At 42.6% G+C, this 12,541-nt stretch overlaps 2 protein-coding genes across 2 annotated transcripts; both read right to left on the bottom strand.

Moving 5' to 3' along the window:
- Positions 1 to 3,466: 3,466 nt before the first annotated feature.
- On the bottom strand, positions 3,467 to 4,988 carry LOC137794599 (chymase-like). Its single transcript, XM_068591483.1, has 5 exons — positions 4,928 to 4,988; positions 4,632 to 4,791; positions 4,321 to 4,450; positions 3,923 to 4,147; positions 3,467 to 3,826 (listed from the first exon to the last, which is right to left on the bottom strand). The coding sequence occupies exons 1-5, from the start codon at positions 4,986 to 4,988 to the stop codon at positions 3,674 to 3,676; spliced, it is 729 nt and encodes a 242-aa protein (XP_068447584.1). The 3' UTR covers positions 3,467 to 3,673.
- Positions 4,989 to 10,168: 5,180 nt separating this feature from the next.
- Positions 10,169 to 12,257, bottom strand: LOC137794598 (granzyme B(G,H)-like). The gene is made up of 5 exons (XM_068591482.1): positions 12,200 to 12,257; positions 11,288 to 11,447; positions 11,027 to 11,159; positions 10,612 to 10,839; positions 10,169 to 10,512 (listed from the first exon to the last, which is right to left on the bottom strand). The coding sequence occupies exons 1-5, from the start codon at positions 12,255 to 12,257 to the stop codon at positions 10,330 to 10,332; spliced, it is 762 nt and encodes a 253-aa protein (XP_068447583.1). The 3' UTR covers positions 10,169 to 10,329.
- Positions 12,258 to 12,541: the final 284 nt, after the last annotated feature.

The following is a 12,541-nucleotide window of genomic DNA, read 5'->3' as shown; positions in this document are numbered from 1 at the left end:
CAAAGGAGTACTTCTTAGTGTTGTCACATGACATATGGATACATACCTGTACGCTGCAGCCCAACATGTAAGCGTGAGGCTTCAGGATGTGCTACTTAGGCCAGTGGTTCTCAAACGGGGTGCGTGGACCCCTTTGGGGACGTGAAGGCTCTCCAGGCAGGACGTGAGATTTAAAAATATACATTGAAAATGAGCGACCATGAAAAAAATTGCTATTTCATAAATATTCAATAGAATATAAGTGTAAATTCAAAAGCTGAAGTGTATATATTCTATATTAAATGTCCATTACGCCGCTTATGATATCATGTGACTCTATTAGAATGTTTGTACTGGTGCAACAATGTTTTGTTAGCATATTGCTGCTCGAGGTAAAGCTAGTTTTAGGAAGAAAAAATGTAATTTTTTTTTAGATTAATGAGTATTTTTCTGTAGGGGTTTTTTTTGTTTTTGGAAAAATATTAGGCCTCGAACAATTACATCGTTATATATGTTCCAGCTCAACATACTTAGTTTTATCAAAACTTTCTGCATTTAATAGAAAAAGAGGTCATTTGGTTTAATTTAAAACAAAGACGGTGGAAAGTGCCGGTTTAATGCGGTGCATTTCATGAGCTCGTCGTGTGTTTTACTCAATGTGCTCGTGAAGTAAGTTCAAACAAGTGAAGCACAAGTAAGTCCCTCAAACGTGTACAGCTCTTGAGTGAACGTATTCCTCCTCTGCTCGTCGATGACATGCAGGTCCACTCCAGAGCCAGCAGAGCGGCGACGCTGAGCAACTAAAGTAGCTCGTTATGGAGCTTTCCGGCCCGTTAATGTGCAGATATGCAGCAGTATGAAAAGTCCTCATCCTGCCGTGTGAAACCTCTAAAAGCCCTAAAACCTCATTTACTCGGATGAATGTTCAACACCCTCCTCAAATAGATCCGTCTCCCCCATCACAGAACCGAGCACAGGACCAGGACTCAGCCGGGTTCGCTGGAATCGAGTGGTACAAAATCTCCCTTAATAGCGTCAGAAGCGAGCTTATATTGTCCTTCAACACAACGCTGCAGGTGATGAAACCTTTTGCTTCAAGCGGGACTGAATATCTGCAGCTGAGTATCAAGTATATTAAATATATTAAGCATAACCGTGGACCAGCACACCATAATTGAAGCGATATCCTCTTTTTTTCTTGTTATTTCTGGTTATTCAATGTATCAAATACTATATATAGATATAAATTGTTCTATCCTCGTGCATTCGTGTCCAAGCTCAGCCTTGAGAATAAAAGCACGTTGTGCGCCGGGTTGGACGATCTGCGGCGAGGTCGTCATAACAGGCGGCGGCACAGAAGGCACTCCGGAGTGAAAAGCACGAGTCAGGTCGTTTGGGGATTGGCAAACAAATATTTTATGGGGGATGCTAGAAAGGACAAGCAAGAGCTCTGAGGCCATATATAAATATACTGTATATATATTTCATCCCTTTATTCTGGCCTCCATGGCGCCGCTCAGCCTCTGAATTATTCAGCGGAGCCGGGATCTAGCGGCCATTAGAAGAACAGCATCTGGAGAAGATGATGAAATGGCTTTTGAGTCAGAGAGGCGTGCTTACTCATCTGAATGCAAACACAGACATATTCAACTGGCAAAAAACTTCCCAAATGTGTTTCCAGCGTGAGTCACAGATGTATATGTGACGTATGGATGTGACTATATTTAGCGTGGATGGATTATATATAATCTGAAGTATAATCTACAGACAAACAACAAAACAACGTGTTCACTTTTTTTTACAATTTGCCTTTAAATATCCGTCGTCATATTGAATGATGTCATCGAAAGATTTTGAAAGGCTAAATGCCAACAAATATGGATCAAAACAGCAGATTTTGTTGTGTGTGTGTGTGTGTGTGTGTGTGTGTGTGTGTATGTGTGTGTAAGAGAACGAGAGAGAGGGGGAGGGGGAGAGAACGAGGAAGGTGTGCTATATTGCACACAATATTCATGTAAGCTATTAATAATATTAATAACTGCCGAGAACTGCAGGGAGGACATATTGTCTTGTAGGCCAACCAGGAAGTAAAAGAAAGAAGAAGAAAAAAACGGAATTAATTTCCGGATTTTAGGACTTATTCCAACATGGGGGAAGTTCCCCTTCAGGGCTTCCTGCCAGAACTCTCCTTCAGTCAAGGAAACAGGGCTAAACGCTCCTGACAGACAGCCCTGAGGGCAAACTGCTCTCTCGTGCACTGATTCCTGCAGCGCTCTATAATTCAAGATTCAAAGTTATAAATTAATTGTTTTAATCAGCCCTACAGGCCTAGGGTGTATATATATATATATATATATATATATATATATATATATATATATATATATATATATATATATATATATATATATATATATATATATATGGAAAGTACAACAACAAAAGCTTGCTCGTCTTTTATTTTCATACGTTTTTTCGGCCCAGAAAGTTTGTTTTGTCTTCATGAGACAGTGCTGGTAATATTTATTTTCACGTAAAACATATTCACGCTTCATTAATATTGCACCGTGTAGATTGTTAAGCGATGTCTCGTGACATCCGCCTTCCCATCAGAATCATCATCATCATCATTGTCCATGAGTGTGTACACATGCACAGAATGTGACTCACGTTGCCCTCGTCGTACATATGAGATATGATGTATAAAGAAATATACAAAAGAGCAGAACAAACTAAGCATCAACATTAACATTTAACTAGTATGTACAGTATAAATATATATTGCATAATATATGTAAGATAAGAACAATGATGTGCAGTCAGTAGAACAACAAGAGCAAAGCAGCCTCATCACCAGAGTCAACACATCTTTAACCAAGACATGTTGTCTGTTATAACAGGTCTAATTTCTTTGTTTTTTCTGATGTATTTTGTTTATTTGTATGGTGAAGTAATCAAATAACGTGGGTTGATTTAATATTTAATGCCCAAACAATATCAGAATTAAAAACTCAACGGACTGATGATATTGGCCATCCTGAAAATGAGATTAAAGGATCTCAGACAGAGATTAAGTTTAGAGTTTACACTCGAGAAGAGAGCGTCAGCTGCGACTGGAGAAGCTCTTCCTGCTGCATCAGCACACTTTGTCCAATAGGGGGCGCTGTTGTGAAAGCAGCAGTTTATTGTTTCAAAAGGTGCTGAAAAACAAACTGTTTTCATCTAAAAGAAGTTGCACAAAGCAGTAATTCAATTAATGCATGTAATGTATGTAAGAGCAGATCATATCAGACATATAATGTATGTAAGAGCAGATCATATCAGACATATAATGTATGTAAGAGCAGGTCATGAAGTGTTTAATATCAATATGTTACATTTATTAAATGACAGCGAGCCTATTTTTTATTTTTTAAAGATTTTTATTCCATACTGAATTTGTGTGCCATGACATTTATGGATAAAAACCTGCATGTCATTAATTTAAATCTCAAGGTCGTTCACAAAAAAAGTGGTCGTCCAGTTTTCAAACGACTTGAAAAAGTAAAACATTTCACTCAAATGAACCAAATCACATGGATAAAATTCCCGATTTGCATCAACCTGCTAAACAAAACATGTACAACTATTAAACATCAAAGTAAAGCACATCGCCGCTAAACCTGCGGCGGCGAGGAAGTCGATCGATCAATCGTCACATGTATTTCAGATTATCCAGGATGGAATCGATCCAGCGTCTGTAGGCTGGAATCTTAGTGAAATAATATTGGGGTAATTTTGGTTGGCCAGTGGCGGATATCACACCGTACGCCTTTCCCTCACAGACCAGCGGGCCCCCAGAGTCTCCCTGGAAGTACACACACACACACACAAACACACACACACAATTGATTATCGTTGCCCAACGTTTGTTTGTCCATGCTCCGTCCCGATAGATACGTACCGTACTCGGCCCGGTCGTCCCCTCGGAGCAGTACAGCTTGTGCTCCGCACACTGCTGGCTGTCCGTTAGCGTGACGTTGACCTCCATGAGGACGCGGGACATGAACAGCGTGTCGTCTGTTCTTCCCCAGCCGGACACCAGGCAGGATTTTGGCAGAGAGACATCAGATTTGTCCGCCAGAGCGATGGGTTTCACATTTCGGGTCAAATTTGCGTTGGAGCTCAACTTGAGAAACAGAGAAAGACACATATATTAAAAAAAACAGTTAATACTCTGGATTGGTGCATGAAATAGAGCATTTGCTAATTACATGGGAAACAAATCCCACACATCTCTTCTTAGGGACACATGTTTTCATTGTTTTTACATATATATATATATATATTTTGCTCCTTTACCTGCAGCAGCATGATGTCATTTATTAATTTGAAACTGAAGTCTTCATGTGGAAAACTCCGCTTCACAGATAAACGCTGTATTTGAGCTCGTGGTTGGTATTTGTGTAATCCGAGTAGGACGGTGTAGAACCTGAAACCACCAAAAAGAAGATATGTTTTTCGTCAGAGCCCTGTATTCATAAATGTCATAACTCCCAACGCCGACATGAAGCACATTTCTCCAGACTCAATGCGAGACACCGAGCTGCTGCTGCTGCTGCTGTTGGGATAACTCAACATGGTGGACAACAGATGACGGGTGTTGGCCTGACCTGGCTTGGCAGTGGGCGGCGGTCATCACAATGTCCTCCCGCAGAAGGAAGCCGCCGCAGCGTTTGACTGTGTTGTCCTCCATGTGCCGCACCACCAGCGCCATGTACGGCCGGCTGTGCGGCGCGGCCGGGCGACCTCCGATGATTTTGGCTGCATCGACTGAAAAAAAAACAAATATTGCACGCGTGAGCCAAAGTCAACTGACCAAAGGAAGTGACCGTGCACTGCATGTGTGGCAACAGCACGTTTTAATACAGATAGACACAGGATGTAATGCCATTGAAACTAAACTTACCAAACTTACCAGCAAGAGTCAGCCCGAGTGTCAGGATCAGCAGCTCACGGTGGAGCAACATGGTGAGACCAGAGCAGCTACTGAGAGGCAGTGGCTGATGTCACCGACATCTTCAGCCTTTAAGTGCTTCCCTCTATCATGAAGAGAAGGAAGTGCTTTTTTTTTTTTTTTTACGAGTTTGAATATGCAAAATTTGTGGTTTTAAACCACATATTTAGCTTTTACTCAACAGTATGATTAATACTCCAGTAATAAAGCAATATGTAAAGTAATTCAAATAAGACCCACTTTTACCAGCAGCAACATTCATACAATTAATCATCAATTTTAATGCATTACCATTTAATAATATGCCAGTCTGCAGAAGAAGTAAGTGTATGGACATATAAGTAACACATTTCACCCTGTAGTGTTGCAACTTTTACAAAATATCTGTGCAGTATTACATTCGTGCCGCTGTGGTCAGCCACACTGTCTGTCATATCTTTTAACAGTGTGTGTCGAGGCCCGTCAGATGCCACCCAGCACCAAAGGAAACGGTAATTCAAATGCAGCCCATGAAAACAAAGTCTCGTGGAACGTGATCGCTGAGCTGATTGTATACTGTATCAACCAAATGAATCTTGAATGATCCAAAGCGGCCGCAGCTGGCGACCGACGGCGATGGAGACGCTGCTGGGAGCCAGTACTGAACTGGGAGTCACACCAGGAAGTTGTTCACATATCTGAGAACCGCTGATGTTGGTTTAGATTTAGATGGAGATCTCATAAGACACACGAGGCCATGCTGCTGAACATCAGCCCTGCATGAAAACCATTTGATATCATCCCTCGTTTAGATTCCACAATGGAGGAAAAGTGCTCGTCTCGCCACGCAATTCATATTCCACCAGTGAACTGAACTTAATTATCGGGTACTGAAGACCTACTTAAAAAGATTTCCACACCAAAGTTTATTTTATTTCATTTTTTCAAAGTCACACATGAAATCTGGCTTCTGCATTGAACTGCGATCTTTAATCTGCGTTTGGCGTTTAACGCTTCACACAGTTTGTAAGCTCCTCCCCCTCCTCACGACGAGCAGAACCCAGCCGAGCGTCGCGGTTAAGTTGAGGACACAGGAAGCTTCTGGCGTGACCGAGATCAGGAAAGCGTTTTTGCAGACGTCAACAACACCAAGTGACAAAGATGCTGTGAGATTTGTTGTTCACTAATGAACATAACAGGAAGCGGTGAGAGCAGAAAAAAAAGGGGCCAATTGGCGCCATAAAGGGCACAAATCTAAGTCTAATCGAAGTGGTAGAGACCAAAGAATCTTCACTGGACGACCTTGTTCCTGTGTGGTGAGGGCAACAAGGAGAGAGTTTAAGAAACTAATATGTCGTTTTGGAAATTCATACAGACTTGTTTCCAATACAGTAAAAATGTGTAAATCTACGTTCACGTCCCAGTGTTTCACTTGCACACAGGAGGTGTAGAGACCGCCACACGGGTGCTGTAACACCCCAGAAATACGGCGCTCTGCTTCACTGAGAGGAAAACAAATACGAAATGAGTCAAAGAGTTGGTTTGAAAATGAAGGTTAAGACTCAAGCGAAACAGTAAAACAGGAGCGGGGGAATCTACCAAACAGTAAATTGGGTATTAAACAGGGCCCAAATGGCAGCACCTCTAGAAATGAGGCATTAACACACAGGATCACTGTGTAAATAAGGACATAACATAAGGCAATCCTTTATTAGTAATGTAAATTGGATATTCCAACACACAATATGAGCAACCCAAAGCTAAAACAGCTAACTTGCGTTGCCCGATGACTTTACCTTTAAACCTGCGACACCAGCAGCCAGAACAGGAGCCAACAGGTGCGTCTAATCAGAGCCTAATTGGGGAATTGGTTGGGGGCGGAGTCAAGTCCAGACCTGTGTCCACCATCACAACACATTCATTCGCTTGCCCAGGCAACAACGGCCCGGCTCCTGTCGGGCGTGAACAAGAGGACAGCGGCAAACTCTTCAGCAACAACAGGAACTGTCGAAACTCGTCGTAGAGCGATTTCCCAGCAGCTTCTTTCGGAAGAGGAAACCTCGGCCTGTGGGGACAAAAAACCCTTTGCATGCTTCTTTGGTGGCATTTCTTTCTTTTTTATTATTTTTAAATCATCTTCCCGTTTTTAACTGTTTTATGAGCTGCTTGTTTTTTTGGCATCAATCCCTGTCAATTAGAATCAGAAACACTGAGTCGATCCCCTGGGAGAAATTAGCTTCTGACGGGTAAACAATAATAAACATGTGTTGTTCCATAACAACTGATGGCATCAGAACTATGCGCAGGGTGTTTATTGTTTTGTTATTTATCTACACTAAAAAAAAAAACGACGCTTTCAACTAATATAATAATGGAAAGGATTTCCACAGGATTAAAATGCTTTTTTTTTAAGCATAAGGCAATTATGTTAATCCCACTTTAAGTACTTGAGTAGGATCCACTTAATTTACTAGGGTTGTGTCCAACTTAACTTAATAGTGTTGGCTGAACTAATTCTACGTTAGTAAAAACTACAGTAGTCAATTAAACTGAACCAACTCAAGTTAGTTTAATATGTTCGACTAACCCGAATAAGTTAAGTTGATCCGACCCAAGTAAATTATATTGCACCAACAGAGTTGTTTATTGCTTAAAGAAAGCAGTTTCTTCATGTTGAACTAATATCATGATAAATCTAAGGTAATTAAAAAAAAATATATTTTTTAATGCATCACCTTTCTCCATTATTGGTTTTATTTCATCAAAGTTGTTTCTATTTCAATTAGTTGGAAGTCAAATCTTTATTTTTGCTCTGGCGGGGTGGATTCCAGTTTACTCCGGGTCTCTGGGTGTCACTTAGTCACATCCGATTGAAATGCTCTTGAACCGTTTATCTTCTATCAATTCAGATGAATATCACAAACCATTTCCTCTGTTGTGAGTTGTGGAAGAGCGGCACATCTCCCCTTGGTTATCTCATTTTATACACACACACACACACACACACACACACACACACACACACACACACATGTTCAGAGGCCTGAAAGGATCTGTGTTTGAGTGTTTTTCTCTGTGTTTGAGTCGCTGTAGGAACCCCAAATTAATTCCAATACTTGTGTTTATTGTATGTATTTGTTCAGCAAAGTCTTGGGGAAAAAATGTATACCTGCAAAAAAAAAATACTATTAAAAGATCTTTTGATCGTAACTATTAAGATCCAGCATGATATGAGCTAGATTTCCCAAAAATGCCTCCAAGAGCGGTCAATAAAACACCTTTTTGGAAAGATTAGGACCTAAAGAATCTGAATCTGCAACAAAGATCACAATAAAACAAAGCTTTGGTCTGTTAGTTTCAGTCAAAAAAACTGTCGTTCGGTTCAAAAATGGAAACAATTATGTATTTTATACCACATGAAATTAAATATGAGGGAATCAGAGGTGGGAATGTCAGGCAGAGCTGCATGCTGAGGTTGACAGTGGAATAAAGGGAGATTGATCGGAGTTGAGTTGGTTTGACGTCTGTAAAGGCTTCCTAGAACGTGCCTGTTGATACGTATATTAAGTAAATTAATACATTAAGTATGTTAAAGAGCTTTCTGAGACTAGAAGTAATGCAGATGGATGGGCTGAAGGAGTTTAAAGAGTGGCTGGAGAGAGAGAGAGAGAGAGAGAGAGAGAGAGAGATGGTGGTCGGGGGGTGTGCAGAGTCAGCTGGAGGGCCATCAGAGGGAGACGTATCCCTGCATTGCTTGCTCATGTGCAATGAAAGGCCCTTGTAGGTGTGACAGGTAATCTGTGGCCTGAGGACTCTGCTCATCTCCACATTGGTGCGAGCGTAATGATCGGTGTCTGATCAAGTGCGTCCCCTCGAGCTCCGCTCAGACAGCGCCGAGCAGCGAACCCGATTGCACTGGATGCCGCCGGGCCGCCTTGAAACGCTTCTTCATTTTCATTTTTGCAGACGTGAGGCTCGCAGGCGCGGACACACAGAGCAAGGTGTAGTTGCTGACGAGCGGTCGGGCCTCCTGGGGGTAATTTACAGGAAGTGCAGATGGTTATCATTAACCGCATCCTCCTCTGCCTGGGTGGTGATGCAGTCGTATATCAAGCGTTGCTTATCTCTGTCTCTGTCTCAGCTTCTCATGGAAGTACTGAATCACTGGATCTTAGACTGGAAAGACGTGTTAAAAGACTTGTTGAGCGGTGCATTGCGGCTCTAAAGCCACCGGCTCACACTCAGGGACACGTGGACCAACGCTCAGGTCATTTCAACCAGGTCGCTCCTGGCAAGTTATTGTCATTAATCGCCAGATCTGAAGTTAAATGTTAAACGTGGAAGACAAGAGGTGACTTTATTTGGGCCATATTTTGTCGGTGAAGTGTGATGAAAACCGAAAAGCAGCTTTTTTTAACGCTATTAAAACGGAACAAACCTGTGACCTTTCATATGACTGATAAAGATAAATAATATTATTCTCAGTGTATTCGGACGGTGGTGTGTTTGTCAAAGGAAGGCGGTTCGTTCATGAGATATTACATTACATTTAGCTGATGTAGACAAAGCAACGGGGGGGGCAATTCAGGGCTAAGCGTCTTGCTCGAGGACACATTGACACGGATTAGCAGAGACGGGGTTTGAACCACCGACCTTCTTTACGAGCTTTAGACACGAGACAGAACCAGCAACACTGCAGCACAATGGAAGTGAATTAAGGAATAATCCTGTTCTGATGATGCCGGTAATCAACAAGGCAGATTTTTTTTTTAAAGAGCTGAGACGCAGCTTTTATAGGATTCATTTAAAAACAAAGAGGCCAATAAAACAAACATGTTTCTAACATCTAAACTCCTTCAGACCTCCAGCTGTAACTTTTAGTCAGAAGCTCTTTCTGCTGCATCAACACACTTTGTCCACAAGGAGGCGGTGTTGCGTTTGTGTTGATTCAGTTCACGCTCAGACACACACACACACACACACACACACACACGCACACACACACACACACTCAGAGGTGCAGAGAGAACATGGCGGGAAAGCAGTTTATCGTTTGATGCAAAACAAAATGTTCTAATTTGATTGAAAAGGAAGATACACAAAGTAATGTATTTAATGCATATTATATTGTATTTAAGCGCAGGATACAGTGACATCACTACATATGCCTTGAAAAAAAATGTAAGCAAATTGTCAAGTTCATCACCTCTAAACAGCTGCACCAGAAAAAGCTAAACCATGTTACTTAAACGACACATTTCACATTTATTTGAAGTCTTTTTTCTCAACTAAACAGAAGGTCTGACTCTCGTTGCAATAGCGTAAGTCATCTGTGTGTCTACAGTGAGTTAAAATGCCGGTATTTGATCAATCAATCAATCGTCACGTGTGTGTCGGGAGCTTTTTAACGCCGTTGTCATGGTGGAACGGACCCAGCCTCTGAAGTCAGGAATCTTTGCAAAACAATGGATTTTCGGGCCGCCGGATTTGGGCGTGAACGTGGAGGACACCACGCCGTACGCCTTCCCGCCGCAGACCAGAGGGCCGCCGGAGTCTCCCTGGAAACACACACACACACACACACACACACATACTTAATCGATCATCATGGTTGACCGACGTTTGCTCGTCCATGTTCCGTCACATTAAATCCGTACTTTATTCGGCCCCGTCTTGTCCTCAGAGCAGTACAGGTTTTTCCCAGCACACTTCTTGCTGTCGATGAGCGTGACGTTGACCTCCATGAGGAGGTTGGACAGATAATTTGTTTGCTCGGCACTTGTTCCCCAGCCGGAGACCAGACATGACTTTGGCAGAGCGACGTCGCTCTTGTCTGCCAGAGCGATGGGTCTCACATGTTCGGTGAAGTTGGCCTTGGAGCGCAACTTAGGAAACAGGGAGGGGGGAAAAATATATATATTACTTCCACAACTCACTTTTAGCCTCAAATACAAACCTTGATTAGTTTGTTTTCAGTGACGTGTACTGTGTTCGATGGAGCTTTTGCACATAATGTTGCGTGTAATGTTTTAAAATAGATGAAGGCTCATTGATGCTTTTCCATCGTCTCACCTGGAGAAGCATGATGTCATTCCTGTAATTAGTGGCATTGTAGTCTTTGTGTGGAAACGACTGTGCCACGGGTATTCGCGGTTCTCCGTTACCTTCTTCGAGGTTGTGCAGTCCCAGGATGACTGTGGTGGACCTGCTACATGGATTTATCTGTTATCCAAGAATACAAGACAAAAACATCTGCCAAACACAATGCAGGTCAATTGAGCTCCCAATGCATCGCTAGCGGCTCGGGTAAAAGATGGCGGGCGGTGCACCGACCTGCCTCGGCAGTGCGCCGCCGTCATCACAAAGTCTTCATTCAGCAGGAAGCCGCCGCAGTAGTACATCTGCTCGTCCTCCATCTGCAGGCTCAGCAGCACCATGTACGGCCGGCTGTGCGGCGCGGCCACGCGGCCGCCGATGATCTCGGCTGCACGAACTGGGGAATTGTTGTTGTTGTTGACAATATTTGTTTATTATACCCAGAAGGTACACTTTATGTACACATGTACAAACTGATGCAATCCAGTTGTCCTGCCGTAACGTCGGCTTTACTATTGTTACCATCTAATGGAATGTATTAGTTTGTTGTTAGCGTATCGATTGCACTTTTATTTTGACCTCAGTGCTGCTGTGGAGCTTTCAGTTGTTGCATTGACTTGTTTTTGCAGCGCTTTGACGAGCGAAGCACTTTGTGAACTCTGTCTTTAAAAAGGTGCTGTATAATTATAGCCATTATGACATTGGCATGCAGGTGTTAATTCAATGTTTTAGCATTGGGGTGCTTTAGAGTGCTTCTGTTGCACTGCTTCTTCTAATAGTAGCAGAAAGAATATTAGATATTATATATTGTATTCCAGTACAACATCATTGTTGCAGCATTAATAGTCATATGATTGCATTTACACATTTCTAACGTTATGACAAAGCTTTTGCATTGCACTAGCTGGTGAAGGGGAGCGTCATAAAGTGGCAGCCGAGCGCACATCCCAAAACTTCACTGAGCATCGACGACCGCTGATGTTGTCGACGTCCTTGAAATTGATGGGCTTAACAGACCCCGTCCTCGCGCGCCGTTTGTCCCGCAGTGTGGAATGTCATTTTCCTCGCGACCATCTGGATGATGCTGAAGACGCACTTCTACATATACAGCGGTTAAAAAAAAAAAAAAAAGTACCCGACTGGACTTACCTCGGCCATGGAGCGTCAGCACAAGCAGCGCCGCGAGCAGCTGGCAGTGGATCAACATGGCGAGAGCGGAGCGACTGAGAAGCAGAGACGGCCTCAAGTCTTTAAGTACGAGCCTGTATCAGGAAGAGGAAGACGCGTCTGTGGGCTCTGCGTATGCGAACGGTGTGGTTTTGAAGGCGTCTTCGTCACATCCACAACGAGAGAGAGACTTTCTTAATACACCTTCACGGGCCACACGCGATCCAATTTGATCTCAAGTCCCATACACAGCAGAAATCTCCAAGTCTGTCCCTTTTCAGTGTCAATAAGTACATTCAAAAAGATATTCACAAGAAATGAACA

The sequence above is a fragment of the Clinocottus analis genome, unplaced genomic scaffold (genome assembly GCF_023055335.1).
Source record: "Clinocottus analis isolate CAN_PGR_092001 unplaced genomic scaffold, fCliAna1.0.p SCAF_25, whole genome shotgun sequence".
Lineage (NCBI taxonomy): Eukaryota > Metazoa > Chordata > Actinopteri > Perciformes > Cottidae > Clinocottus > Clinocottus analis.
The sequence above is the reverse complement of the archived record's forward strand: the minus strand, read 5'-3'. Positions and strand labels throughout refer to the sequence as shown.

Excerpts from the sequence above, each read along its gene's own strand:
- LOC137794599 (XM_068591483.1), bottom strand. The coding sequence starts at position 4,988 with ATGTTGCTCCACCGTGAGCTGCTGATCCTGACACTCGGGCTGACTCTT. Across the intron at positions 4,451-4,631 it reads GCCGCCCACTGCCAAGCCAG|GTTCTACACCGTCCTACTCG; the intron begins GTCAGGCCAACA and ends TGGTGGTTTCAG. Across the intron at positions 4,148-4,320 it reads ATGACATCATGCTGCTGCAG|TTGAGCTCCAACGCAAATTT; the intron begins GTAAAGGAGCAA and ends CTGTTTCTCAAG.
- LOC137794598 (XM_068591482.1), bottom strand. The coding sequence starts at position 12,257 with ATGTTGATCCACTGCCAGCTGCTCGCGGCGCTGCTTGTGCTGACGCTC. Across the intron at positions 11,448-12,199 it reads GCTGACGCTCCATGGCCGAG|TTCGTGCAGCCGAGATCATC; the intron begins GTAAGTCCAGTC and ends ACAATTCCCCAG. Across the intron at positions 11,160-11,287 it reads GCGGCGCACTGCCGAGGCAG|GTCCACCACAGTCATCCTGG; the intron begins GTCGGTGCACCG and ends TCCATGTAGCAG.